This window comes from Vipera ursinii (genome assembly GCF_947247035.1).
Source record: "Vipera ursinii genome assembly, chromosome: 6".
Classification (NCBI taxonomy): Eukaryota; Metazoa; Chordata; class Lepidosauria; order Squamata; family Viperidae; genus Vipera; species Vipera ursinii.
Genome location: NC_139515.1, coordinates 9,529,488 through 9,554,632, shown reverse-complemented (window position 1 = coordinate 9,554,632; position 25,145 = coordinate 9,529,488). Strand labels below are relative to the sequence as shown.

The 25,145-nt window shown below is 42.4% G+C and overlaps 2 protein-coding genes across 2 annotated transcripts; one reads left to right on the top strand and one right to left on the bottom strand.

Annotated features, from left to right (window-relative positions):
* Positions 1-1,253: 1,253 nt before the first annotated feature.
* HSPA14 (heat shock protein family A (Hsp70) member 14) lies at positions 1,254-16,203 on the bottom strand. The gene is made up of 14 exons (XM_083366303.1): positions 16,033-16,203; positions 14,697-14,777; positions 14,527-14,609; positions 14,124-14,172; positions 12,738-12,831; positions 12,560-12,650; positions 11,306-11,410; positions 10,454-10,615; positions 8,393-8,548; positions 6,067-6,169; positions 4,601-4,813; positions 3,231-3,407; positions 2,372-2,442; positions 1,254-1,583 (listed from the first exon to the last, which is right to left on the bottom strand). Exons 1-14 carry the CDS (start codon positions 16,087-16,089, stop codon positions 1,499-1,501), a joined length of 1,527 nt encoding a protein of 508 aa, XP_083222429.1. The 5' UTR covers positions 16,090-16,203; the 3' UTR covers positions 1,254-1,498.
* Positions 16,117-25,145, top strand: CDNF (cerebral dopamine neurotrophic factor). Its single transcript, XM_083366370.1, has 4 exons — positions 16,117-16,441; positions 21,773-21,900; positions 23,037-23,178; positions 24,152-25,145. The coding sequence occupies exons 1-4, from the start codon at positions 16,306-16,308 to the stop codon at positions 24,328-24,330; spliced, it is 585 nt and encodes a 194-aa protein (XP_083222496.1). The 5' UTR covers positions 16,117-16,305; the 3' UTR covers positions 24,331-25,145.

Genomic DNA, 25,145 nt, shown 5'->3' with positions numbered 1-25,145 from the left:
AATGAACATATGTTTTTTTGTTGTTGTTGTTCAGAAAGACCCGCCGGATGTTGATGTGAAGCATTTGGACATCTGTTGCAACAAGGAACGAAATGGCATTTTTGTCATTTCATCTTTTCATCGCAACAAGAGGATAAGCCTAATTTCGTGAGGCTTTTTGTGGCTCTTCTGCCCTTTGTGGAGCCCACCAGCTGTAGCTAAGAGACCAATCAAGGCTAGCAGCCTTGAACTTATTGTTTTAGCAGTGTGCAGTTGGCAAAAATCCATGCTTTGTTCCAGTTTGTTACTCAGTAGCCCGTCAGAAGCTTAGTTCTACCAGGTCTTAACTAGATTCTGTTCTTGACAGATCTAAAGATGCATCTTCCACAGCTGAGTTTTTCTACCACTGGCCGTTGGCTTGTAGCTTTCTGATGAATCCTGAAAGTTCCTTCTCTTCATAAGTAACCCCTGGCCTGCTGCCTTCACCCCAAAATTGCCAAGCTTAGACCTTTGGGCCGAGCTCCTTGACCTGCAGGCAGGACAGCCTCCCCTCCCAGTTTTATTTCCATGTAATGGCTACCATTTTCTAATATTCTTAAGTTCTGAGGTTTCCAGTTCTTGAATGGCAAGAAAAGAATGGGCCTGCTGAATGCCTTCCCGTGCACAAATGTTGCTATGGTGTTTAAGGAGCTGGTTCTCTGCTTTACTAATGGACCAGGGACCACTGTGTGATAATTCTGCCTATGTTAGGTGGAACCTCTGCCCGTTTCTTCTACAGCTTCTATCATGTACTCAAAGTTTGTTTCTCCTGCCTTTAAATCACCTCACCAGACAGGCGTCAAAACCTCTCCTTTAACCAACGTTAACGGAGGCGTGACTGACTGCTGCCAAATTCTTTTCTACAATACACTTATGTTCATCCGTAAAAGAATTTCCCAGAGTTCATTCGTTCATATATCATCTGTGTTTTGTCGTCTGTTTGCAGTTCTTTTTTCCCCCCATGTCTTTCCCAATGAAGGTCCGTGTCGTTTGTGGCCTATTGTTATATGAAGTAAGATTGAACAAGCTCCCAGGATTATGCCTATATGAAACTGGAAGCGATTATTAAGTTAATGAATAACCTTTTAATGTACTGTACCGAGGGTTTAATCATGCAAAAACCCATTGGGAGACTCAGTTCAGCCCACCCTCGTGATCATGAGTCACTCAGAATACAATTTCTAGTTAGCTGTTTTTGACTTCAGCGAGTTCAGTCACCAAGGACAGTCTTATGGTGAATATAAAAACATAGGGTTTATTATTCACAAGTAACGGAATAGATTCTCTGATGTACACAGTTCACAAACAGGAATGAAGCCAATTTGCCATTATGGATTTGTAGGTATGTGTACTTCTCCATCAAGACAGTTTACAGTTCTTTGTGAAGACGCCCAGCTATTATTGGTTCCTCTGAAGAATGAAACACAAAGCGGTTGTGTGAAAATAAAATTTACTATAACTGAGAAAAGGCGCTTTCTAACTACGCCTGTGAGGCCACTTCCACAGTGATGGCTTCAGATTTTCCAGTGTCTTGATCTGTGCAGGTGACGTGTAATGATCCATCTCTGAGAAAAGAAAACAGGAATTTTATCCTCACTTCCTAAACGTTTACATCAGGGGTGTCCAACTTTGGCCACTTTAAGACCTGTGGACTTCAGCTCCCAGGAGCTGAAGTCCACAGGTCTTAAAGTGGCCAAAGTTGGACACGATTTAGATCTCTGCAACAGCAATGGTGTATGGATCAGCATAAAACGTTTGGTTAAATTCTAGGGTCCCAGAAATTGGTGTGAGAGGGACTAAAGAAGGACACTATATTGTATATCTGGCTTTTATATATGTTAATTCAGGAAGGGCCTCATTATTCTTCGTTTCTTTCTTAAAAGCAACAGCCTCCTAGGAACTATTCATCCATGCAAGGATGTTGCAGCTGAAAGGAGAACCACCACAGGTAGTTCTTGACTTACGATCAGTTTCAACAGCCACAGAACAAAGGTTTTATGGCTTATAGAGCATTTCTGAGCTGTTACACAATGTGGCACTGTTCTCCCCCCCAGTCACGTAACCCTGTTTGTACTTATAACTGGTTGTCAAGTGCCCTGTGATCAAGTTCTAGACCAGACATGTCAAACTTGCGACGTCACGTGACGTCGTGCAACATATTGGGACAGTTTTGCCATTGCCGGCAAGTTTGACACCTCTGTTCAATAGATAGATAGTTAGATAGATGGTAGATAGATAGATATTCTGTTATCTTTCCCCCACAAATGTCAATATGAAAATCATCGTCCCGAGATGTAAAGTCCATAAATACTCATGGTTCTGACCCACAGAATAAGATTTTCATTTTCAATACCTCTTCATTGTAAGGATAGCTAATATATGATGCAGACCTTCTTCTTTGACATCTAAATCCTGGAGCACAATCTGTTAAAAACAAGCAACCACAAATATATCACTCAGCTAAAAGAAGGTTTTGAAATTATTATTAAGGAAATCTTCTAAGGATGAGGTTTGCTTTAACCCACCACTTGGACTAAATAACAAAGGATATCAGTTCTTTTCACAGAGGTTTAAGGTCAACAGCAATGGAACTTCAGCAAGCTATGCTGGAAAATTCCATTTTTTTAAAAAAAAAATTGGGGATTTGAGAAATCAGTGTCAAATTTTATCAGAAAAATATGAGATACATAGCAAACCTTAAAAAAAAACACAACCCTAAATTTCTAAAAAAAAACCAAAACAGGACTATTTCCCCCCTAAAGATGTATTTCAGTGGAAATCCGTGTCCGTCCGCCCAAAGGCTGGAAAAACAGCCTTCATTTAAATCTCACCCTCTCCCTGTGATATTACAAGATTGCAATCCTTAAAAAAAATCCCCATAACTAAACCCTAAATAGTAATGCTGAAATGTAAATAAATTTGAAGGAACCAAGCATGAAGTTTTTGTGTAAGAACAGCTTTGAAAAGCACTTATTTCCCGAGCAAATTATTGGGGTCATTCTAAATCGTGCCTTTTATATCCCAGATTCCAGTTCATAGATCTCAGGTTTCTAGTTTAAAAAAAAAACACAAAAACATAATTCAAGCATGAAACTCGATCAGTAAAATATTCATAGGCCTGCAAGTTCAAAAAGTGAGCTTCACTGAAAACAGAAATTTCCTTCTGAGCAGGTATATAATGGCAGTCTAAAAATTCACATGTTTTTCTTTACCTGTGCAAATCTCTCGTCTTGTCTGATGGGACCTTTTTCCAGAGACTCGTACAATTCCAGACAGACGGAGGAAATTTCTCCTGGGGCCTCCAGAGTGTGTTGCCTTCGAGCTGGCAAAGGCGTTCCTGATGGGAACACCACGAGGAATTTGTCAGCCCCCCCCAACTGGTCCACTGCCTGGAAGGATGAAAAAAGCCTTGAAGAAGTTTTACTCATTTATGGGAGATCCGTCTCCGACAGACGCAAAAAGGGCAGCGCCACCGGACAATCTTTTAACAAATTGTGGGTGGAAAAACCATGGAACGGTCAGAAAGATTGTAGAAGGTGACAGTGGCCGAAATCTATATTTCGTACTGATTTGTGACACAATGAGTCAAGATTGTGCCCTTATTCCTTGGAGGAAACCGAATAACATACATTTTATTTTACTTATTTATTTATTTAATTTGTATACCGCCCTTCTCCCAAAGGACTCAGGGCGGTGAACAGGGCAATACATAATAAAAACAAGATACAAAAATTAAAAATTATTAAAAGCAATTAAACAACGATGCCCGTAATAAATTAGTACAGATTAAAAGTTAAGTTAATTTATAAAACCCAACCCCATCCCATCAGGTCAGGCCGGCTTGTTCAAAAAGGTGGGTTTTAAGATCGCGCCGGAAGGAGCGGAGGTCAGGCGCCATCCGGAGCTCGACTGGAAGATGGTTCCATAAATCCGGTGCGCCCACAGAGAACGCCCTCCCCCTGGGGGCCACCAGTCGGCATTCTTTGACCGGTGGCACCGAGGAGGCCCTCTCTGTGGGAGCGTACTAGGCGGAGGGAAGTTGACGCATCCACCTTAGTTGCCCCTTATTAAAATTAGCTCAAAAACTTAAAATGACACTTCTGTAGCCATGACAGAAAAAGAAGTTGCCAATCTGGTTCTTTCCTTCCTAGCAGACACTTCAGAGATGACCTCCGTGCAAGCAGCTGAATTTATGTTAATCCCGTTGTTGTTTGTTGCAACCTAGCTTTAGTTTTTCTTATCCTCTGTTCAGAATATTTTGTCTTTTTTATCCTAAGGGTTTTTGAAGTTATTTAATTTTGGTCAGTGAGCAGCGTGGTGGCCTTAGAGGTGAAAACCCTCGTCTCACAATCAGGAGGCTGGGAGTTCCTACGTAGCGGCAGAAATTTTTCTCTCTGGGCGCAAAGGGAAAAATATCTGCTGTGAGCCCTGCATAGGTGTCAGGAAGGGCATCCAGCCAGTAAATGCTCAGTTCCATTCAGTTGCCCCAACTCCACCCTGATCGCAAGGGACTACAGGGTTGTTAAAAAAAATTGGTCAAGTTAGGGATGTCACATTTGCAACATCTCTGTAACCATCTTACCTTGACTAATATGTCCTTGGCAGAACATTCAATGGACAGCATGTCATCTGAAAAAATCTGCTCTTTTCCAAGCAAGATTCCTGCTTCTAGGGCCGCTCCAATAGGAATGACCTCATCGGGAGGGATGGAGTTTAGCAATTCAACATTGGGGAAAAGTTCTCTGATCATCTGTTGGAGTTTTGGAATACGGGCTGATCCACCACAGAGAACCACCTAGAAGATAGTGAAGCAAGTTTTTTAAAGACACGAAAGCTAAATGAGAATTAGACAAGCGTTTCTTGATGTGGTGAAGGCACCAGGCTAGACACTGGGAATTCAAGTCCTGCCTTAGGCATAAAGCCAGCTGGATGATCCTGGGCCAGTCACTCTTTCAACCCTAGGAAGCAGGCAATGGAAAACCACTTCTGGAAAAAATACTTGCCAAGAAAATTGCAAGGAGTGACAAGGGTCCAAGCAGTCTCAGAGAATCAAAACACAAATGAACAGAAGAAATAGATAAGGCTATCTGGGCCGCAGAAATTAATTAAGGGGTTTTTTTGTATTACTTTGGTGCCATCTAGTGTTTTTCTAGATTTCTGCAATGCTGATACTAATGGTGCAACCATAAACATAACTAGTTCATTTCCAAGACATAAATAAATGATTAAGCGATTGTGTAATTAGCAGCATCAAAACTAAACACAACTAGTCACCTTGTAAATCATGCTTGGTCTTACCCAGACAATCGTTACTGTATGAACATTTTACTCAATATTGTAATGTTCCTCATTCTACAGGTAGTCCTCTACTTATGACCATTGATTTAGCAACTGTTAAGTTATGACAGCGCTGAAAAAAGTGACTTACAACCAGTCCAGACACACTGAGGACTGTTGCAGCATCCCCACGACCACATGATCAAAATTCAACTGGCTGAATATTCAACCACTGCACCACCCCAGGCTTATATGATCCCCATTTGTGACCTTCAATGGGCTTCTGACAAGCAAAGTGATTGAGGCAAGTTGGAGTTGCTTAGAAGACCAAAGCAAAAAGGCCAAAAAAACCCACCACAAAACCAAACCAGGAGCGACTCACTTAATGACCGCATCGCTTAGCGGCAGATTCTGGTCCCAACTGTGGTCATAAGCCGAGGACTACCTGTAATGACATTTACAGGTTCACAAGGACAAATCCCTATTTCTGTCCCTCATTTCAAGATTGTACATTTTATAGTTACTTATGTACAACAACATGGTTTGAGCCCTGCAAATATTGGCCCCATTCTGACATCGGGTCAAAGATCTGAAACATAGCAATGCATCCATTCTGGAATAAGTGTTATGTCTAAAAGCTTTTCTTTGACTTCAGTATTAAGCCAGGATTCCTCATTACACCTACACCAAGAAACCCCCCACCTCCCTAAACCCTTCAAAATCTAGAAATTAAATGAGGGGGGGGGGAAATGAATAAAAGGACACCCTCACCTTGCTAATGTCATCCGTCCCAAGTCCCGCTTGTTCCAACAATGTTTTGATTGCTTCAATGCACTTAACAAAAAGCGCAGAACAAATCAGTTCAAATCGGGCCCTGATGTGTAATTAAAAATAATAAAAAAATCATTAGTTTGTCAACCTTTTCCTGCAGACTTTTCTTGTCGTATTGTGGTGTGGAACAGAGTCTGGATTCCCAGAGGGAGGGGCTCCTTCCCAGAGGACAAAGAGGTAGCCGGGATTGGACTGTCCGGTGGGCAGGAAGAGAAAGATGGTTCCTCTCTAAGCAAATAATAAACCTTTATTGTCAAAGTACAACATGTGTACATTGAAATTAGCTGAGCCTCCCCCCCTGCTCTCTCCCCCCAACACACAGTGACAACAAACCCTCCATCCCACCACACTATGTGAACCAACTACACCACACACCGGCCTCCCAAGTCAATTCTGCATAAGATTATGTCCTATTTAAAAGCCTAACAGCCCACGGATAAAAGCTATTTTTCAGCCTGTTGGTACGGCTGGCTACATTCCTATATCTCCTACCGGATGGTAGGAGAGTAAAGAGATACCGTCCAGGGTGTGAGTCGTCCCTGAGAATCTTCCTCACTCTTCCAAGGCAGCGAGCCCTGGCGATGTCATCCAGTGGTGTCAGGGGACAGCCCACAATGTCTTGTGCTGTGCTCACTACCCTCTATAATACTTTCCTATCCGCGGCTGTCAGACCAGCATACCAGACCACAATACCATACGAGAGGACGCTCTCTACAGTAGACCGGTAAAAGAGGGTCATTAGCTGTTGTTCTACCTTGTTCTTCCGCAAAACCCTAAGAAAGTGAAGCCTCTGTTGGGCCTTTCTAGCCACCTGAGTTGTGTTAACTTTCCAGGTCAGATCTTCACAGAGGTAGACTCCCAGAAATTTAAAGGAGGAAACTCTCTCTACACAGTTCTCTCCAATGTAAAGTGGGGCAGGTTCCTCCTTTTTTCTCCGGAAAAAAATTCCCAGAGTGTATCTGTAGTTAGACAGATAATTGCCTTACTCTGGCAAGATTCTGTCTGTAGGCAAGCAATGATAAAGAAACCATTCAGAAGTAATCCACGTCTCAGACTTGGTTCTTGAGCCATGTGCATATTGTTTCTCGTTTATTTTATCTTCTGAACTGCCAAACGGTTTTAGGGATTCGGCAGTCTAGAAATGCCATTCATAACACGAACCATCTGCAGGGGATAAAGACTGCTGTGTCTTCTACTAGTTCTACTAATTCCAACCTAATCATCTACCCATTTCCAGCAGGACCTGGTGTTGAAAAATAGGAATATGCAAACTGATATGACATGATAGCAGCGTTCCAATATCTCAGGGACTGCCACACAGAAGGGGGGAGGTTGTCAACCTATTCTCCAAAGCTCCTGAAGGCAGGATAAGAACCAATGGATGGAAACTAACCAAGGAGAGAAGCAACCTAGAACTAAGGAGAAATTTCCTTACACTGAGAACAATTAGTCAGTGGAACAACCTGCCTCCAGAAGCTGTGAATGCTCCAACACTGGAAGTTATTAAGAAGAGACTGGACAGCCATTTGTCTGAAATGGTATAGGGTTTCCTGCCTGAGCAGGGGGTTGGACTAGATGACCTCCAAGGTCCCTTCCAACTTTATTACTATTATTATTACTATTATTATTATTAGGTAAAGGTAAAGGTTCCCCCGCACATGCGTGCTAGTCGTTTCGAACTCTAGGGGCCGGTGCTCATCTCCGTTTCAAAGCTGAAGAGCCAGCGCTTGTCTGAGGACGTCTCCGTGGTCATGTGGCCGGCATGACTAGACGCCAAAGGCGCACGGAACGCTGTTACCTTCCCACCGTAGTGGTCCCTATTTTTCTACTTGCATTTTTACGTGCTTTCGAACTGCTAGGTTGGCAGAAGCTGGGACGAGGAACAGGCGCTCACTCTGCTACGCGGCACTCAGGATTCGACCCGCCAAACTGCCGACCTTCTGATCGACAAGCTCAGCCTCCTAACCCACTGAGCCACTGCGTCCCTTTTATTATTATTACTATTATATTAAATACTGGAACAGTTTTGAACTTCAAAGACATGCTCTGAGCTGAAAACAGCTTTTCCTAACTATTCAACAAGCGCCTAAATTTGAAATAGCTGCTTCCAGCTCAAAACGCTAACACAAGGATGGAAAAGGCCTGCTTTGAATGTTTGCCAGCTTCCAATTCAAAACGTTTTACGCGTGCCTGTTGACCAGCCTCCCCTGTGAAAATGAAAGAAAAAGGATGCCCACCCTGAGGTCAGGAAAATATCAAAACGTACCTGGAAACATTACAGTCAAAATCCATCCCATCGTAGAGGGAGTCCACAAAACAATTTGCGGTGCCCAGGGTGGATAATGAATGTTTGGCAACTTCAGCACTGTTCATTAACTTCATCATAGCCCTGGGATTTCCTCTCACATCATTTCTATAGCATCTGGGTTTTTTTTGAAAAAATAATAATAATAATAACACAGTTATTAATCACAACAAAACATATATATATATATATTTAATATTGTTAAGGTGTGTTTTATCCTATATAAGCTAGAGAGTGATGGATTTTAGAACTTATAGTTGTTAGTATATGGTTGTTTATGATTGCCTTTTTATATATATATACCTTGTATTTAGCTCTGGGAAGTCGGGGGGGGGGAGGGGGGGGAGGGAGGGGGGGAGGGAGGGAGGCTGGGGGGAGGTAGGGGGGGGTATAGGGAGGGGGAAGGGGGGTTTTTTAAAGGAAAACTGTATTTTAAAAATTTTCAATAAAAAAAAACATATAGTTAAGCTAGCAACTATTTATCCTGGATGTTTGAGGGAGATGGGCAGTCCAGAAATGCAATAAAATAGAATAAAATAAAAACATCAAAAAATTAAAATAAAATATTTTGGTTCCAATATTAAGCGTAAACAAATCAAGCACGATGCTGACATTAACAGCTGAACAGATATGTTTGCATCTAAGCCAGATATTACAGACTGAAAATTTTCAAGTTATTTATATCTTTCCTCTGTGCTCCTTAAACAGGCAGTTTAATAGACGTAGTTAATAACAGCTATAAAATATCTTCAGTATTCTCAGGGAAATGCACATTAGAAATGACAGGCTCTTTCAAAACCCTAAAATGGAACAAAGGATCTTTCATGCTATCCTACTGAGACCATTAAGGGCAATAAAACTTATTTTTAGCTGATCTGAACAACAATAACAAAATCACCATTAGGGGGGAGAAAAAAAATCTGCCTGACCGCATAGAGCAGGGGTGTCAAACCGCCGGCCCGCGGGCCAGATGCATCACGCCGAAACCTTGCCATTGCCGGCAATGGAAAAAAAAGTTGTGACATGTTGCGACACGTCGCATGACGTTGCGAGTTTGACACCCCTGGCGTAGAGGCAGTTTTCCCAACAAGCAAGCTGTTCTTCACTAAACTCAAGATTTTTAATCAGGGTGAATTAACAGCCATCTTCAATTTGCAATCTCTGGAGGATTCCAGCTACGTTTCGATAAGTTCAGAGTTACCTTGAAAAGCTGCTCATGTCATTCCAAAAGGCCAGATGTGGCCAGTTTTGCTGATAATGGTGCAGTGTATAAAACCTTATTAGATTTATATTTCACGTTCCATTTAGGAGGTCAAGGCAGCATATTGTTCTGTCCCAGCCTACGTGAGCCCTTGTTATGCTCACAAGGAGAAACCCCTCTTCCAAGAAACAGGCAGGAACCGCAAGAAAAAACAATTATTATTCACAGACCTGAGTCAATGTCCAAGGCAAACACAGTTCACAGAAACTCAATCCTCAACACGAACGGTTGCCTTCGGCAGCAAGCACCTCCGACACCTTCCCTTTTATTGTTCAGCCAAGGCGTGGCTTCCTAATGCCTTCTCCTTTGCCTTTGGAGCCGCCCCATTGCATTCCTCTGTCCTACTCGCTTCTCTTGTCTGCGCATTCATGCACCCTGAATATTTCACAGCTGTGCTTCATCACTGTCCAACTCAGGCTCCCAGCACAGCTGTGTCTCAGCATGAGTGCGAGTAGAGGGGCTAGGCTCCTTGTCAGACGGTAAGTCTTGGAGCTCCTCAGAGCCTTCCTCTGACTCTGATGTCACTCCAGGCCCCTCCTCCTCCTCCTCCTCTGAGTCCTCAGACTCAGCTGCCAGATCCACTGGCTTGCGAGGAATCACAATACATATATATATAGCATTCTCTGGGTTGAGGGAGAGTTGCTGCCTCACCAGTCATCTTCCATTGTCAAGCACCGATTGGACCCCTCAAGTTTCCACATTCCCTAGTCTGACACCCTAAGCGTCACACCGAACGGTGTTCTAGATTTTATACCATTTACCTCTGGAATTCCGAAGCCAAGTGTTGCGCTAACGCTTCAGTAAAACAGGTCCCACCTATGCTGTCATCGGTGGTGGTCGACAGCACCCGATACAGCCCGCTGTTCACTTCTATGACCGTGATGGAAAGCGAAGCACCTCCAAGTTTATACACCAGCACGTAGCTTCCATTTGCAAAACATAAATGGGGAAAAAAAATCTCTTTTTTTTCTCAAAGTGTTAACAACCGTACGGGTGGCCCTCAACGTACGACCACAATGGAGCCCAAAATTTCTGTTGCTAAGTGAGGCAGTTGTTAAGCGAGTGTTGTTTTACATTTTACAAACTTTGCCACGGTTGTTAAGTGAATCCCTACAGTTGTTAAAGTTAGTGGCACGGTCGTTAAGTGAACCCGGCTTCCCCCTTGACTTTTGCTTTGTCAGATGGTCGCCAAAGGGGGATCGCTTGAACCCCAGGACTCTGCAAACGTTGTAAATATGAGTCAGTTGCCAAGCGTCTGAATTTTCGTCAGGTGACCGTGGGGCTGCTGCAAACGGTCGTTAAGTGTGAAAAACATTCGTAAGTTGCTTTTTTTCAGTGCTGTTATAACTTTAAATGATCACTAAATGGACTGTCGTAAATCGAGGACTATCTGTAGTCTCAGGCGGATTATAGTTCTGTCATGAATGCCGTTTAGAAATTCAATATATAATACAAGCTGAAGGGTGCCCCTTTCTGATCATGGTTAATCGCAAAAAAGGCTTATTTATCTGCAACAGACAGGGTTGAAATAAATGCAGAAAAAAGGCTATTCTAAGTCTTACTTTCAGTGTAAAAATTACCACAATTCCCGTAGTTGAGAAAACCTTAATCACCTTTTTCCGCTGGGTGAATCTTGTCCGATTCCATAAGCCAGCAGAGCTGCTGATGGTTCGTGAATTAGTCTAAGAACGTTAAGTCCAGCTGCTTTAGCAGCTTCTCTGCAACAAATATGACCACAAAAATCAGTATAGTGACATAACCCTAAGAGATTCTTTCGCTAGACAAACCCAAGATAGTTTGGGTTTGTCTAGCTTGGCTGGCTCAGGAATTCTGGGAGTTGAAGTCCACGAGTCATAAAAGAGCCAAGGTTGCCTACCCCTGGCCTAGGTAAATCTAAACTAGTGATTCCCGTTCGTGTCAATTTCTAGATGTATAAATTATCAGCTTCAGAATTACCAGGTGAGTGGAGTGGTTCTGTACATTTAATAAAATAAAAAATGATAATCTTCCAGAATTTCACAACTCAGCATGGCCTTGGCAGAGACACCTGGGGTTTAGAGTTCACAAAGCTTCAGGTTACCAGGATTGGGAAATACTTTTTGAACTATTCCAGATATAAGGTGTCTCAGTATCACCATGCTGCAATTTTATGCAATTGGGGAAATGTTTATTTCATATATTACATCAACTCGTAACAGAAAAAGGGAGGCTAGCATAAAGTTTGTGCTTATTTTCACTTCTGCACCAAATTCACAACATTTCAGATCTGCATCTACTTTTAACATATTCGCATTTCAGTAATGCGATAACGGCTATAATAACAGCAATATTTAAGCACCAAATATGAGAGCAGTTGCTTTAGCGATAGATGAAAATGTGATCAGGTGTTTTAATGGTACTTGTGTACTTGAAAGTGATAGCCCAGCTCAGCATGGCTGGCTCAGGAATTCTGGGAGTTGAAGTCCATGAGTCATAAAAGAGCCAAGGTTGCCTACTCCTGGCCAAGCTAGATGAAATATGCCTTTGGGGCTTCATTTCAGGACGCAAGTATCCTTATTTTACAAACTCTTTTTGTATCTATCCTGAAGAAAAGCCGAACAGGATGACAGTTAAAATTACTTCTAGTTTGGCTTTTCTGGTTTTTCTCCTGAAAAAATTCAAGATCAGCTGTCACTGTTTGTGACTTCTCTTCCCAAAGACGAGGACAACAGGAGAAACCAGAATATCCACCTCTTGACATTTTGTGTGGCTGAGCTGGGATTTCAAATGGAAATCGTATCCAGGCAAAACGCTCTGTCCATAGGATCTGACCCCATTAACTCCAGAAAATGTATTCACGGCATACAAGCACATGGAACCACACTTACCCAAGGACATTTTTCTGCTTCTCTCCAAAATCAAAAGGCACGGTAATAACAGTGTCGTTGACATCAGAACCCAATGTGAATTGAGCAGTTTCTAGAGAAACGTAAAGCAACATAAACAATAAAAGCTAGTCCATTTCCTAGAACTTAACTTTTTTTTTCCACAACTTGGATAACGTACCTTTCATTTTCCTGAAGATTAACTTTGCCACATCTTCTGGAGAAACAAATTTGCCATCTATTTCATAAGTAAGTTTTCCATTCTTTTCGGTGACCTACAGACAAATCAACACCAGGTGTTCCTCAGGTTAGGTGGACTATGAGAGAAGATTTTCAATGCACACATCCCCCCCCCCCGGTCGTCTTTTGCTTAAGAAAACAATCTCAGCATTTCTGATCCACGCAACAATGCCAGTTAGTTTATATTAACAAGAAATTAAGAAGTCATTTTACAGTAGTCTTTCTAAACCAGCACCTCCAAGTGTTGTTGGCTACAAGGCTAGGAATTGAGGAAATTGAAGTCCAGATGGTGGTTGAATAGCTGCACCACAGTAAGCATGTGAAAAATCCACAAATATCACTACTCCCCACAAAACAAAAAACCCTGAACATTCTTCTGACAATTTTGCAACTTAACCTCATGCATTATTATTTTTTTTACCATAAGCATCTCGTTAATTATAAGTATATTGTGCAGCGATAGCTAAAGATAACATTTCCTGACAATTGGAACAATTAATCCATGGACCGGCTTGTCTCCAGATGTTGTGGGTGTTCCAACCCTGGAGATTTTTCAAGAGATTGGACAATCATCTGTCTGAAATTGTATAGGGTCCCCTGCCTGAGTAGGGGATTGGACTAGAAGATCTCCAAGGTCCCTCCGAACTGTTATTTTGTTATTCAACCTAACATATGCATTTCAGGGAAGCTTAAAATTATTTCCATTCTGTCAAATTTCTGAACTTAATAAATCAGGTTTGTTTTGTTTAATTTTGCTCTATTAATGTGCTAATTCACTTGCCCTTACTCTGATTGCCCTTTTTTCTCTGGAACATCAATCAGATTGAATAAATAGAAAAGAAAAATATTGCTCTGACATTTCCTTGTTAATTATCTTGTATTTTTCGAACAGATATGTACAAAAAATACAGGACAGAATCATTAGTGACCTTAAAAATGTACTTTTTCTATATGTACTTGTATCCTTTATATAGCGAATAAGTGAATTGTAAAAACCGTAGTAGATGACTTCATAAATAGATTCAAAAATTCATAAATGTCTATGGATATTTTCAGTCATCCAGGTCATACTTGTCCCAAAGGCGCTTTTTTTTTCAAAAGACAACTGGACTTTCTTGGTTTTTCCTTGAAGATATTTCACTTTTCGTCCTTCCATTCCCCACCATTTAGTCTGAAGCGAAGAAGCTTCTTGGATGAGAAGCGAAACACCTTCAAGCAAAAACAAAGGAAGTCCAGTTGCCTTTTGGGGGAAAAAAAAGCACCTTTGGGACACAAAGTCATAAATTTTCCCTATAGGAAAAATATGACAAAGCATGCTTTCACTTACCGAACATTTACTTTCTGCGATGTATTTTTCCGCTTGTGGGTCTCCAGAGCTGAGAAAAGAAGCAAAATTGGAAGGTACTTCAAAAATATTAAAACTTAAAACAAACAAAAATATTACTTCTATTTATTTTCATTGTAAGGGAGTCAACTTTCATGAATTCCGCTTTCATTCCTGGTTTAAGCAGTATAATTTCTGTACTTCTTTAAATAATGGGGAAGAAAACAGATGGGGAAAAAAACAAATCAACACCAGCTACTTTCTAAACAACAATGCTGAGACTTACAAGCATAGCCAAAAACAGATCAGTCAATAATTACATTTTAAAAGGTAACAATTTATTCAGATGCCCACTAATGGAATACAAAGTAACCTTTAAGAGGGTATTTTATGGCATAATCCATACCTTCTTCCAAGGATCTGTTTCACTTTCACTACGGTATTTGGGAGATTTCTCACCCGGTTCTGTTTTGCTGCCAGACCAACAATCTAAAAAAAGCATTAAAGAGGGCTTTTTTTTAGGAAAAAAAGTTAGCTGAGTCTGACCTTAAGTGTTTAACAAAAAAAAAAATTTACCTCTTCCTTTTCAGAAAACGCAACAACTGCAGGAGTTACTCGGTCCCCAGCATCATTAGCCACAACATCTGCACGGCCATCCTACAACACATCAACACACTTATTAAGACTGGAAAAAAAGGCCTTCCGTTTTCTAAAGTTATAAAGGAAAGCTCAGTGGTAGATCCAGGTTTTAATATTCTATTTACAAAGAAGGTATAAGGGCACAAATGTAGATCTGTTCAAAAAGATACTGTGACTGATTTTCTTTACTTTGGTAGGGGGGAAAAATAAAGAGAAATCCTTATAGACCAATCCGATTCAAATTTAGTAAGTCCATTTTGCAATTCAGTAAGTACTTATAAGATACTACAAGCCTAACTCAATGTAGCAGAAATAAACTCAATGAGTACAGGCACAGCAAAGTGCATCACACCAGTTAATAATTTGATCCAATACTCTCTATTCTTCAGTCGCAGCAAAAAATAGTTTATGTTTTGTAAATAAACAGATGTGATTTCTTTTTCCTGGAAGGCTATTACACACAGTTCTCAAGAAAACCCACCAGAAATCATTTTCCCCCTTTAATATTGGCCTTTTTTTTTTAAAGATAAGCCAGAGGTGCTGAAGGATGAAAGGAAAGCGGATCCCACATCAAAGCAGGGCAAAGCTTGGAAAACATTTCCAGGATCATTAAAACCCCCGTTAAAAATAAGCACCATTCCCTAAAAACCAGACTCCCATTACATCTACGTGGAAGACATGTGTGCGGACAGTTTATGAGTAGCATATTTTATGGCTTTTCTGCTTTGGATTAAGGAAATATAAGGAACGTTGTAAAAATGGCAGCAATTCAACAGAGGGGTGCAAATTATCAAAAACATAACTGCAAAAACAAAACAAAAAAAAATAAAACTTTTGCAATCTCCCCCCCAAAAAAAAACTTTTGCATTAGACCTCATAAGTCTTAATTCAAGCCCCCCCCCAGCTTCAAAATGCAACCTCTCCCGCCCTGCAAAAGACCTCCCTGGAAGCAGAAAGCTAGTATCTCAGCCTTAATCCTTCTCTAACCCTGCCCTTTTTTTTGTAAATTATATCCTTTCCATTCACTTTGATGGAAGAGAGCCATGCACCCAACCCAGGAGAAAGAACCCCCCCCCCAACCTCACCCCAGAGGCCTGGCTCTCTCCCTGTCCCCTCGCGTAGAAAGCTAGCATCTCAGGGACTCTTTGCCTCCGGGACCCTCCCTTTTCTTCCAAGGAAGGTTTTACTTCCGTTTCATATTTCTTTAAGGAAAAAACGACCCCCCCAGTAAACCTCGTCCCCCCCCCCCGGCCGCCCCGAGCCCCCTCCCCACCTTATAAACGGCCGCGCAGGCGCAGCTGCTCCCCAAGTGGATCCCGATCGCCGCCATCTTTGCCGCGCTCAATACCCACAATGCACCGGGAGCGCCGTCCCGTCTTCTTCTTCTTCTTTTTCTCTGCGGCTTGCCAGGCTCTGTGGCCAATCAAAATAGAGTCTGGCGTGACATCACTCCACCTAGCAACCGGGGCAGATTTTCTCGCCCAGCAAGCCCGAGCAGCTGCTAAGTTTTCTCTTGCAAGGAGCGGCGTCGATTTACTTTGCAAGCATGGCGCGTCGCGGCGGGGTTTCCTGGCCGTTGCACGGTTGCATTTTAGCAGCCCTGATGGTGGCGGCGCTCTGTTTAAGCCCCGAGACTGTCGGGGCACCTTCCGCCTCCGGGGGCGCCGAAGCTCGGTGCGAAGGTGAGGACGCTCCCGCCAGGGCGGGTGTTGCACCGCGTGCGAGCTGCTGTTATAATTAACGTGTGAATTCCAGCACGGCTTGCATGCACTGGAAGACCAGCCGTTTTTTGCAAACTGGGTGGAGTTGTGAGCGCTTGCACTTTTTAAAGTTAACCTCGCACACTCGTTCCCACGAGAATTGTCTGCCTTTGCTTCCTGCACGGTAATAGTAATAATATTAATTATTATTATTAATAATAATAATAACCACTACTGTTCAACATCGCATTAATTCCATTGACAATAATATTATGAAACACAAAACTGGGATACCGCGTCTCAAGCCAGCATGGCAAGATAAACCATGGGGCAATTAAGCTGACTTTGGAATAATGCCCCTTGGGGTGTGTGTGAAAGCCCTAATAAGCAGGCATATAGATAGAATGAAGGCTACTGCTAAGCCTGTAAGCCGCCCTGAGTCTTCGGAGAAGGGCGGGATATAAATGGAATTAAAATTAAAATAAAAAAAATATACATGGATGACTTAAAACAGACATGTCAAACACAAGGCCCAGGGGCCGGATCCGGCCCGTGAAGTGGTTTCATGTGGCCCGCAAAGCCATCCTGGCAACAGTGAGGCAACGGCCCCCACTGCCTTGGCCCTGGCCCAGAGACCCTCCTTCGGCCAGAGACCCTCAGATCTGTCCCACTCCTGCCCAGGCCCCCATAGGCACCCTTGAGGCGAACGATGTAGAGCTGGCCACGCCCACCCAGTAGGCCATACGCACTCTAGCCACGCCCACCCAGTAGGCCGCGCCCACCCTGGCCATACCCACCCGGCCCCCTGAGGGTAACCACAGTGCTGATGCGGCCCTCAATGAAATTGAGTTTGACACCCCTGACTTAAAACCTTACATGAAAAGCCACACTGAACTTGAATCTACTCAACGCAGTTCAACTGTTTAGCAGCGACATCAGAATGGACTTTGGACTTGGAAAATGTGCTATGTTATCCATGCAGCGAGGAAAACTGGGAAAAATAGAAGGAATAGAACTGGGAAACGGCAGTATTATGAAAGCACTAGCAAAAGGGTGACGGTTACAAATACCTAGGCGTATTGGAAGCAGGTAACATCTTGAATGGAAAAGTCAAAGAGTCAACACAAAAGGAGAGTCTGCAAAATACTAAAATCAAAGCTGAATGCTGGAAATATAATTAAAGCCATTAATACATGGGCAGTCCCAGTGATACGCTACCCAGCTGGAATTATCAACTGGACTTTGGCTGAATTGGAACAGCTAGACCAAAAAACTTGTAAACTTTTGAATATGCACTGTGCTCTACATCCACGAAGTGACATCAACAGGTTGTACCTGCCAAGAAGAATAGGGGGCAGAGGGCTACTGCAAACCCACCAAACTGTAGAAGAAGGAAGAATGAAGTTTGAATGACTATGTAAATCAAAGTACAGAAAAATTGCTGCAGGCTGTGAAAACAGAGCATTATCAAAATAACAGAAACAAAGGCAGAATATAAGGAAAAACTGCTGGATGACAGAGTAAGTAGATGGAAAACCAAAGCTTTGCATGGACAGCATTTGAAAAATATTGAAGGAAAATGTGATAACAACTTGACATGGGCATGGCTTAAGATAATAATAATAATAATAATAATAATAATAATAATAATAATAATAATAATAATAATAGGAACCATCAAGAAAGAAACAGAAGGCTTAATACTGGCTGCTCAAGAACAAGCACTACAAACTAATGCCATGAAAGCGAAGATACAAAAATCTACTGACAATCCAAATTGCCGACTTTGCAACGACAAAGTTGAAATTGTTTTACATTTAATATGTGAGTGCAGCCAAATCACGCAAACTGATTACAAAACTAGACATGACCGAGTTGCTAAACTAATCCACTCGGCATTGTGTAAAAAATACAACTTACCTGTGTCTGAAAAGTCGTGGGAAATATAGGGTGGAAAAAGTTGTCGAGAATGAGAGGGTGAAGATCTTGTGGGACTTCCAAATACAGACAGATCACCATTTGGAACACAACATGCCAGATATCGCAGTCATAGAGAACCGAAGCGTACAGTTGATTGATATCGCTGTACCGGGAGTTGCCAGAGTCGAAGAAAAAGAAGTGGAAAAATACCGTGACCTGGCCATCAAAACTGCATGATTATGGATGAAACGTGTAACAGTGATACCCATTGTCATTGGGGCGCTGGGAACTATGTCCCAAAACTTTGTAAAATACATCAAGAAATTGCAGCTTCCTGCAATAACTCCAGCAAAGCTACAAAAAAACTGCGCTACTCGGAACATCTTACATTTTAAGGAGATATTTGGTTGATACCTAGGATGCTGGCAGCAACCCGTGTCAACCATTAGTGCCAGTCAATTTGAGTGTTCAGTTGACCTGAGTTTCATGTTTTATGAATAAAAGTTTTATAAGTTTTATAATAATAATAACGAACAAAAGGCACCTTGGAGGTCATCTAGTCCAACCCCCTGCTCAGGCAGGAAACCCTATACCATTTCAGGCAAATGATTATCCAGTCTCTTTTTAAAAACCTCCAGTGTTGGAACATTCACAACTTCTGGAGGCAACTTCTGTTTCACTGATTAATTGTTCGAACTGTCAGGAAATTTCTCCTTAATTCTAGGTTGCTTCTCTCCTTGATTAGTTTCCATCCATTCCATTCAGTTGCTTTGGAGAATAGCTTGACTTCCTCTCCTTTGTGGCAACCCCTGAGATATTGGAACGCTGCTATCATGTCACCCCTTACTCTTCTCTTCGTTAAACTACACATACCCAATTCCAGCAACTGTTCCTTGTATGTTTTAGTCTCCAGTCCCTTAATCATCTTTGCTGCTCTTCTCTGTACTCTTTCTAGAGCCTCAACATCTTTTCTACATCGTGGTGGCCAAAACTGGATGCAGTATTCCAAGTGTGGCCTTACCAAGGCATTGTAAAGTGGTATTAACACTTCACATGACCTTGATTCTATCCCTCTGTTAATGCAGCCTAGCACTGTGTTGGCTTTTTTGGCAGCTGCAGCACACTGCTGGCTCATATTTCAGCGATTGTCCACTAGAGAACTCCGAGATCCCTCTCAACTCCAAGATCCCTTTCAAATACTGCAAATATTGATTCACCTTTGCAGACGTGCTATGCAGGGGCAAAATGGGGCAAAACTCAATTTAACTGTATTGCTTAGCAACAGAAACATTGGGCCCAGTTGAACTCTAGCTATACTCATGAAAATGATATTTCAATTCAGATAAATATCAAGTTAGCTCACCCTAGTTACAGAAAAAGAAGCAAGTAAGCCGAGGACAATTAACTGGGCACCCTCAACCGAAGTTAGTGTGGTCTCCCTGTTGCATCCTGAACTTTGGAATACATTTGTGTTTCCTGTAGGTGGCATAAAGCCATCATAACATTACCAGAATAAGGAGAGACTTGCTGCAAAAATTATTATCATGTGTAGGAAAAGTCCTGTTTTATCTTTATCAGGAGTCACGGAGCTGCTGGCTTTGATTACAGCAAGAGTACCCAAAACAGCCATGCCTCCAAAATGTATGTCCTTTTCTGAATATCAAACTATTTGGAATGCAGGATCAGATTTCAGACTCGTGATTCCTGGAAATTCAAATCTCTAAATGCAGTATCTAAAAATATTGTGCAGCATACATGTGGGCTTGATCTCACTTTGTGGGAGGGGTAAGCAAATAATGGCGGACATATGCATGGTACATGGAGAATGAGAATAAGGGAAGGTGGGCACTCCTATCCAGCTGGCTTCCCTACAATTTCTGCACGTTCCCAGCCGTTTCTTTCTCACTGCTGTATCAGTCACAGCCACAGCTGATGGCCTTGCCTTATTCCCACCAAAGGTTTTTAGCAGGAAACGTCTGTTTAGATTCACCCACAGATCTTCTCAAACTGTTCCATGTGTATGGAGACTCTCAGTCATCCAGATCTCAAAGGTGCTTTTTTTCAAGTCCAGTTGCCTCGTGAAAAAAAGCACCTTCCACTTTCTGTCAGTTATAATATTGTGCCAAAGTCGGCAGGACCGTAATGCACCCAAAGGGGCTTTTTCAAGAGGTAACTGGATTTTATTTTTCCGTTCACTAAATGAAATACCATATTTTCTCTACCACAACTGAAGAAGCTCCTTGGATGAGAAGCGAAACCTCTTTAAGAAAACAACAACATCCAGTTCCCTTTTGGAAACCACGTTTGGGAGAACCAGGACCTGGATGACTTAGAACGGGGATCTTCAAACTTGGCCCTTTTATGACTTGTGGACTTCAACTCCCAGAATTCCTCAGCCAGGCGTGCTGGCTGAGGAATTCTGGGAGTTGAAGTCCACAAGTCATAAAAGGGCCACGTTTGAAGACCCCTGACTGAGAATCTCTGTAGACATAGGCCCCAATGCATTTTAAAGGAGCCCTTGCTGTTTAATATTTGAATACAAGTAGTCCTTGACTTACAACAGTTCATTTAGTGACCATTCAAAGTTACAACGGCACTGGGAAAAGTGACTTATGACTGTTTTTCACACTTACAACTGTTGCAGCATCCCCATAGTCACATGATCAAAATTTGGATGCTTGGCAACTGACTCATATTTATGACAATCGCAGTTTCCTGGGGTCATGTGATGCCCTTCTGCAAACCTCTGACAAGCAAAGTCAAGGGGGAAGCCAGATTCATTTAACAACCGGGTTACTAACTTAACAACTGTAGTGATTCACTTAATAACTGTGGCAAGACCTGTGGAACCGCTTGCCGGTTGAGCTCCGGATGGCCCCCGACCTTCGCTCCTTCCGGCGGGATCTAAAAACTTATTTATTTGAGCAATCCGGCCTGGTTTGATGGGGTTGGGGTTGGGGTTTTAAAATGGTTTTTAATTACTGTATATATCGAGCATAATATTTAATTGTTTTTTAACTTTTGTACTTTGTTTTTAATATTTATTGCCCTGTACACCGCCCTGAGTCCTTCGGGAGAAGGGCGGTATAAAAATTTAATAAATATAAATATAAATTTAACAAATGCGGAGAATAGCCTATGTTTATGGAGTGTGATAATAAAACTGCATTATTGTATGATCATGTCTGTACATAGACGCTGAAAATTGAAGGAAGGGAGGGAGAATAATTTCAACATAAAACGAATTTTATTTTTATGTGTTTTCATTTTATGAAATACTAATGAATTCTATCCTTCAAGTCAAAGTTGGAAGGTTTTGGTGATCCATTTGTTTAACTTACACATTTTGTGCATTATGTGTGTTTACTTTTTCACTTCTTGTTCTTTTTACAGTGTGTCAAGATTTTTTGGAAAGATTTTACAGTTCTTTGAAAGAAAAACATTCTGATTTCTCCATGGCTTCTATAGAGGAGGAATTAATTAAGACTTGCATGAATACAAAAGGCAAAGAAAACCGCTTGGTATGACCTCTCTTCTTCTTTCCATCAACACAGTTTACTGTAGGTAAAAATTTATGTCCTTCAAATCCATTTTGACCCCTAGTAAATTCACCCCCACAGCCATGCAGTTTTCTTGACAATACTACAGACCTGATTTGCAATTTCTTTCTTCCAGAGTGTATGTGGGATTTTTACCCAATACTTTTGTTTGAACTGGTACCCTTGGTTTTTCTGCTTTCCTTTAGTTGTCCCCTATCCCAGGGCTTTTCAACCAGTGGTACGGGTACCACCTGTGGTACATTGGCACCTGGCAGGTGGTACGCGGCCCTCCTAGAAAAGTGATAGCGGGGGAGGGGAATGAGCTGAACCGGTGGCAGCACCGCACAAGCCTGAGCGAGAGATGGCTGGAGCTGCAGGGCTGTCAGGGCTCAGCAGAAGCGCCAGGATCAGTGCTTCCAGGCTGTCAGGGCTCAGTGGAAGTGTTGGGATCAGCGCCAAACTCCAGCTGGAGCTCGGCGCTGAACCTGGCGCTTCTGAGCCCAGAAGAAGCGCCGATCAGCTGGAATGTTGCAGCATCTCCAGGGTCTTGTGATTTACATTCAGATGCTTGGCAACTGATTCATATTTATGACGTTCGCAGTGTCCCAGGGTCCTGTGAAGTGACCAAAACCTGCTGCAACCACCCAGCAGACGGGGGGGGGGATAAAAATCAAACACCCCCACCCCACCTCCTTCCTCGGACCGGAGGAAGAGCACCGCCAGGCGGGCAGGCAGGTGTCTTCCTCGGCTGTGGTTTGGGGGGCACTTTTTTCAGTGCCATTGTAACTTTGAACAGTCACTAAACGAACTGTTGTAAGTCGAGGACTACCTGTACTTCATCCTTTTTCTTTTTTTTTTTTTTTTTGGTCATCAAGTTTTTGACACCTTGCTAGGCGACTGGTGGTCCTCGGATGTTGCCATATCCTAAAAGTGGTACAATGGGTGAAAAGGTTGAAAAGCCCTGCCCTATCCAACCACTAATGAGACCCCTCACTATGTAGCTTCTAAGTCCTTGAGATAATTTTGTTTAAAGACTTCCGGCTATGAAAACTCAGAGAAGAGAAAACGGATGCCCTGGTCCCTAAGCATCGGTTTCACATTTGTATTATTTTTCATAGTGCTATTATCTTGGGGCTACGGAAGATGCAGCGACCAAGATCCTCACTGAAGTCAGCCGTCCGATGAGCTTTCACATCCCTGTGGCAAAAATCTGTGAGAAACTGAAGAAAGGAGATATTCAGATTTGTGAACTCAAATATGGTATGAAATCAACTAATGTAGGCAGTTAAGCATATGATTAAGAACCTTTTAACACTAGTTGTTATGTGTTACTCCTTGAAAAGCTAGAGAGAATCCTGATTTCCTAAAGACATGGGCTTTTACGGGCATAATTATGTCTGTGAGTAACACAGAAAACCATCATGTAACCATGGTTTGGCCTTGCAGACATGAGCCAGCCAACGAATCCGTGCTGGCCGGGATGTCCTCAAAGAGGTCAACATGGTGGCTTCAACCGTCTGATCAATGCTCCATCTGATTTTTTTTTAAAATATGCGTCACACCAAAATTCTTATCCTGTAAAGATAATTGCCTTGCTGAAGATCAATGGGTTAATCTACACAACAAGAAGATGGTTGAACTATTAATAAGTGACAGTAATTATTTACAGCAGTTTCTCTTTTGAACATTCCCACCCTTTTATACCTTGACTCCAATTTCAAAATCCTTAAACAAACCACAAAACCTAGATTGCTAGCCCTCCCTCAGATTCCACCAGGTTCCCACCTTCAACATGTTTTTTTTTGGTCCTATGGAGACAAAAAACGTTAATTGCTAATGGCCCTTCCCTTCCATACTCTATAATTTAAAATTGCCCATTGTTTGGGAGAAAAATCCCAGAGACGGTTTGAACAGAAGGTGCATAAACAGAAGATCTGCTACTTCAGAAAGATAATCAGAGGCATTAAACATCATGAAACTTTTTCACTTGCCATGACAGTAGTTATGGCTTTCTTACAACCAGCAACCCATCATGCACCACATCACTAGTTCTCCTTTTCACTGGCATCCTCACCCATGACTGCAGTAAGACCCAGAGGTCCTTAAGCAGATAGCCAGATATTATTCTAAGATAGAAGCTATGTAAAATCAATTCCAGCAATGGTCCTTTGTAGGTTGGTTTGGTATATAAATGTAGATGTAGATATCTGACTTGGCTTATCTGCTTTTACAGAAAGACAACTTGATTTAACTTCGGTAGATCTATCCAAGATGAGAGTGGCTGAGCTGAAGAAGATCCTGGATGGCTGGGGAGAAGTTTGCAGAGCTTGTGCTGAAAAAAGGGAGTTTGTGAACCTGATTAAGGAGCTTGCTCCCAAGCATACAGCTCCCCCCGCTAAAGCTGACCTTTGATGGAGGCTACTTAACCATGAGCCCATGAATGCTTTCCACACAGCCTTAGGCATGACATCTGTACCAGCCTGCTACCGGCCCTGCAGAAAAGGCAGGGACAACCCCTTTTACAAGAAGGCAAGAGGCTGGAACTAAGCCTGCCAAATTTATGGATACAAAAGCAAACAGAACAAGACACGAACCATGAAACAGGAGCTATTCAAACGGTTGCCTTCAGCAAACCAGCCCTCCCACGCATTCCCCTTTTATACAGTTCAGGGTGTGGCTTCTCTCTGCCTCCTTCCGAGGTGCCCCATTGCCTTCCTCTGTTTACTCCTGATTGACTGCCTCCTGCGTCGGGCGTCCTTGAACAGGGCCAGCTGTGGGTCATCTTCATCCACGCTGTCAGGCTCACACAGCTGGGTCTGCGTCGCGACCAGGTGGGAGGGGCCTGGCTGAGGGCTCTCATCAGCAAGCTCTCCAACCCCCTCAGCAAGCTCTCCAACACCCCCCCCCCTCCTCCTCTGAGTCGTCCGACCCAACTGCCGAACCCACAGGCTGACCCTGAATCACAACAACATCCTGACTGGATTTCATTCACCAGGACGCTTCCGAAGAAACTTAAGAAATTGCTACTAGAACGCTATGGATTGCAAGGACTTTTGCAGTAAAGCAAAATTCAGTAGATGGACATAATCAGTGACTGGGTGAAGAAAGATTTCTCCATCGTAAAAGCACAGGAAAACGTAGTGGAATATTTTGCAATTTGATTATCAGACCCAGACTTGAAGAACAGTGGAAAACTTGCTGGGGGGGTAGAGCTCAAAATAAATGCT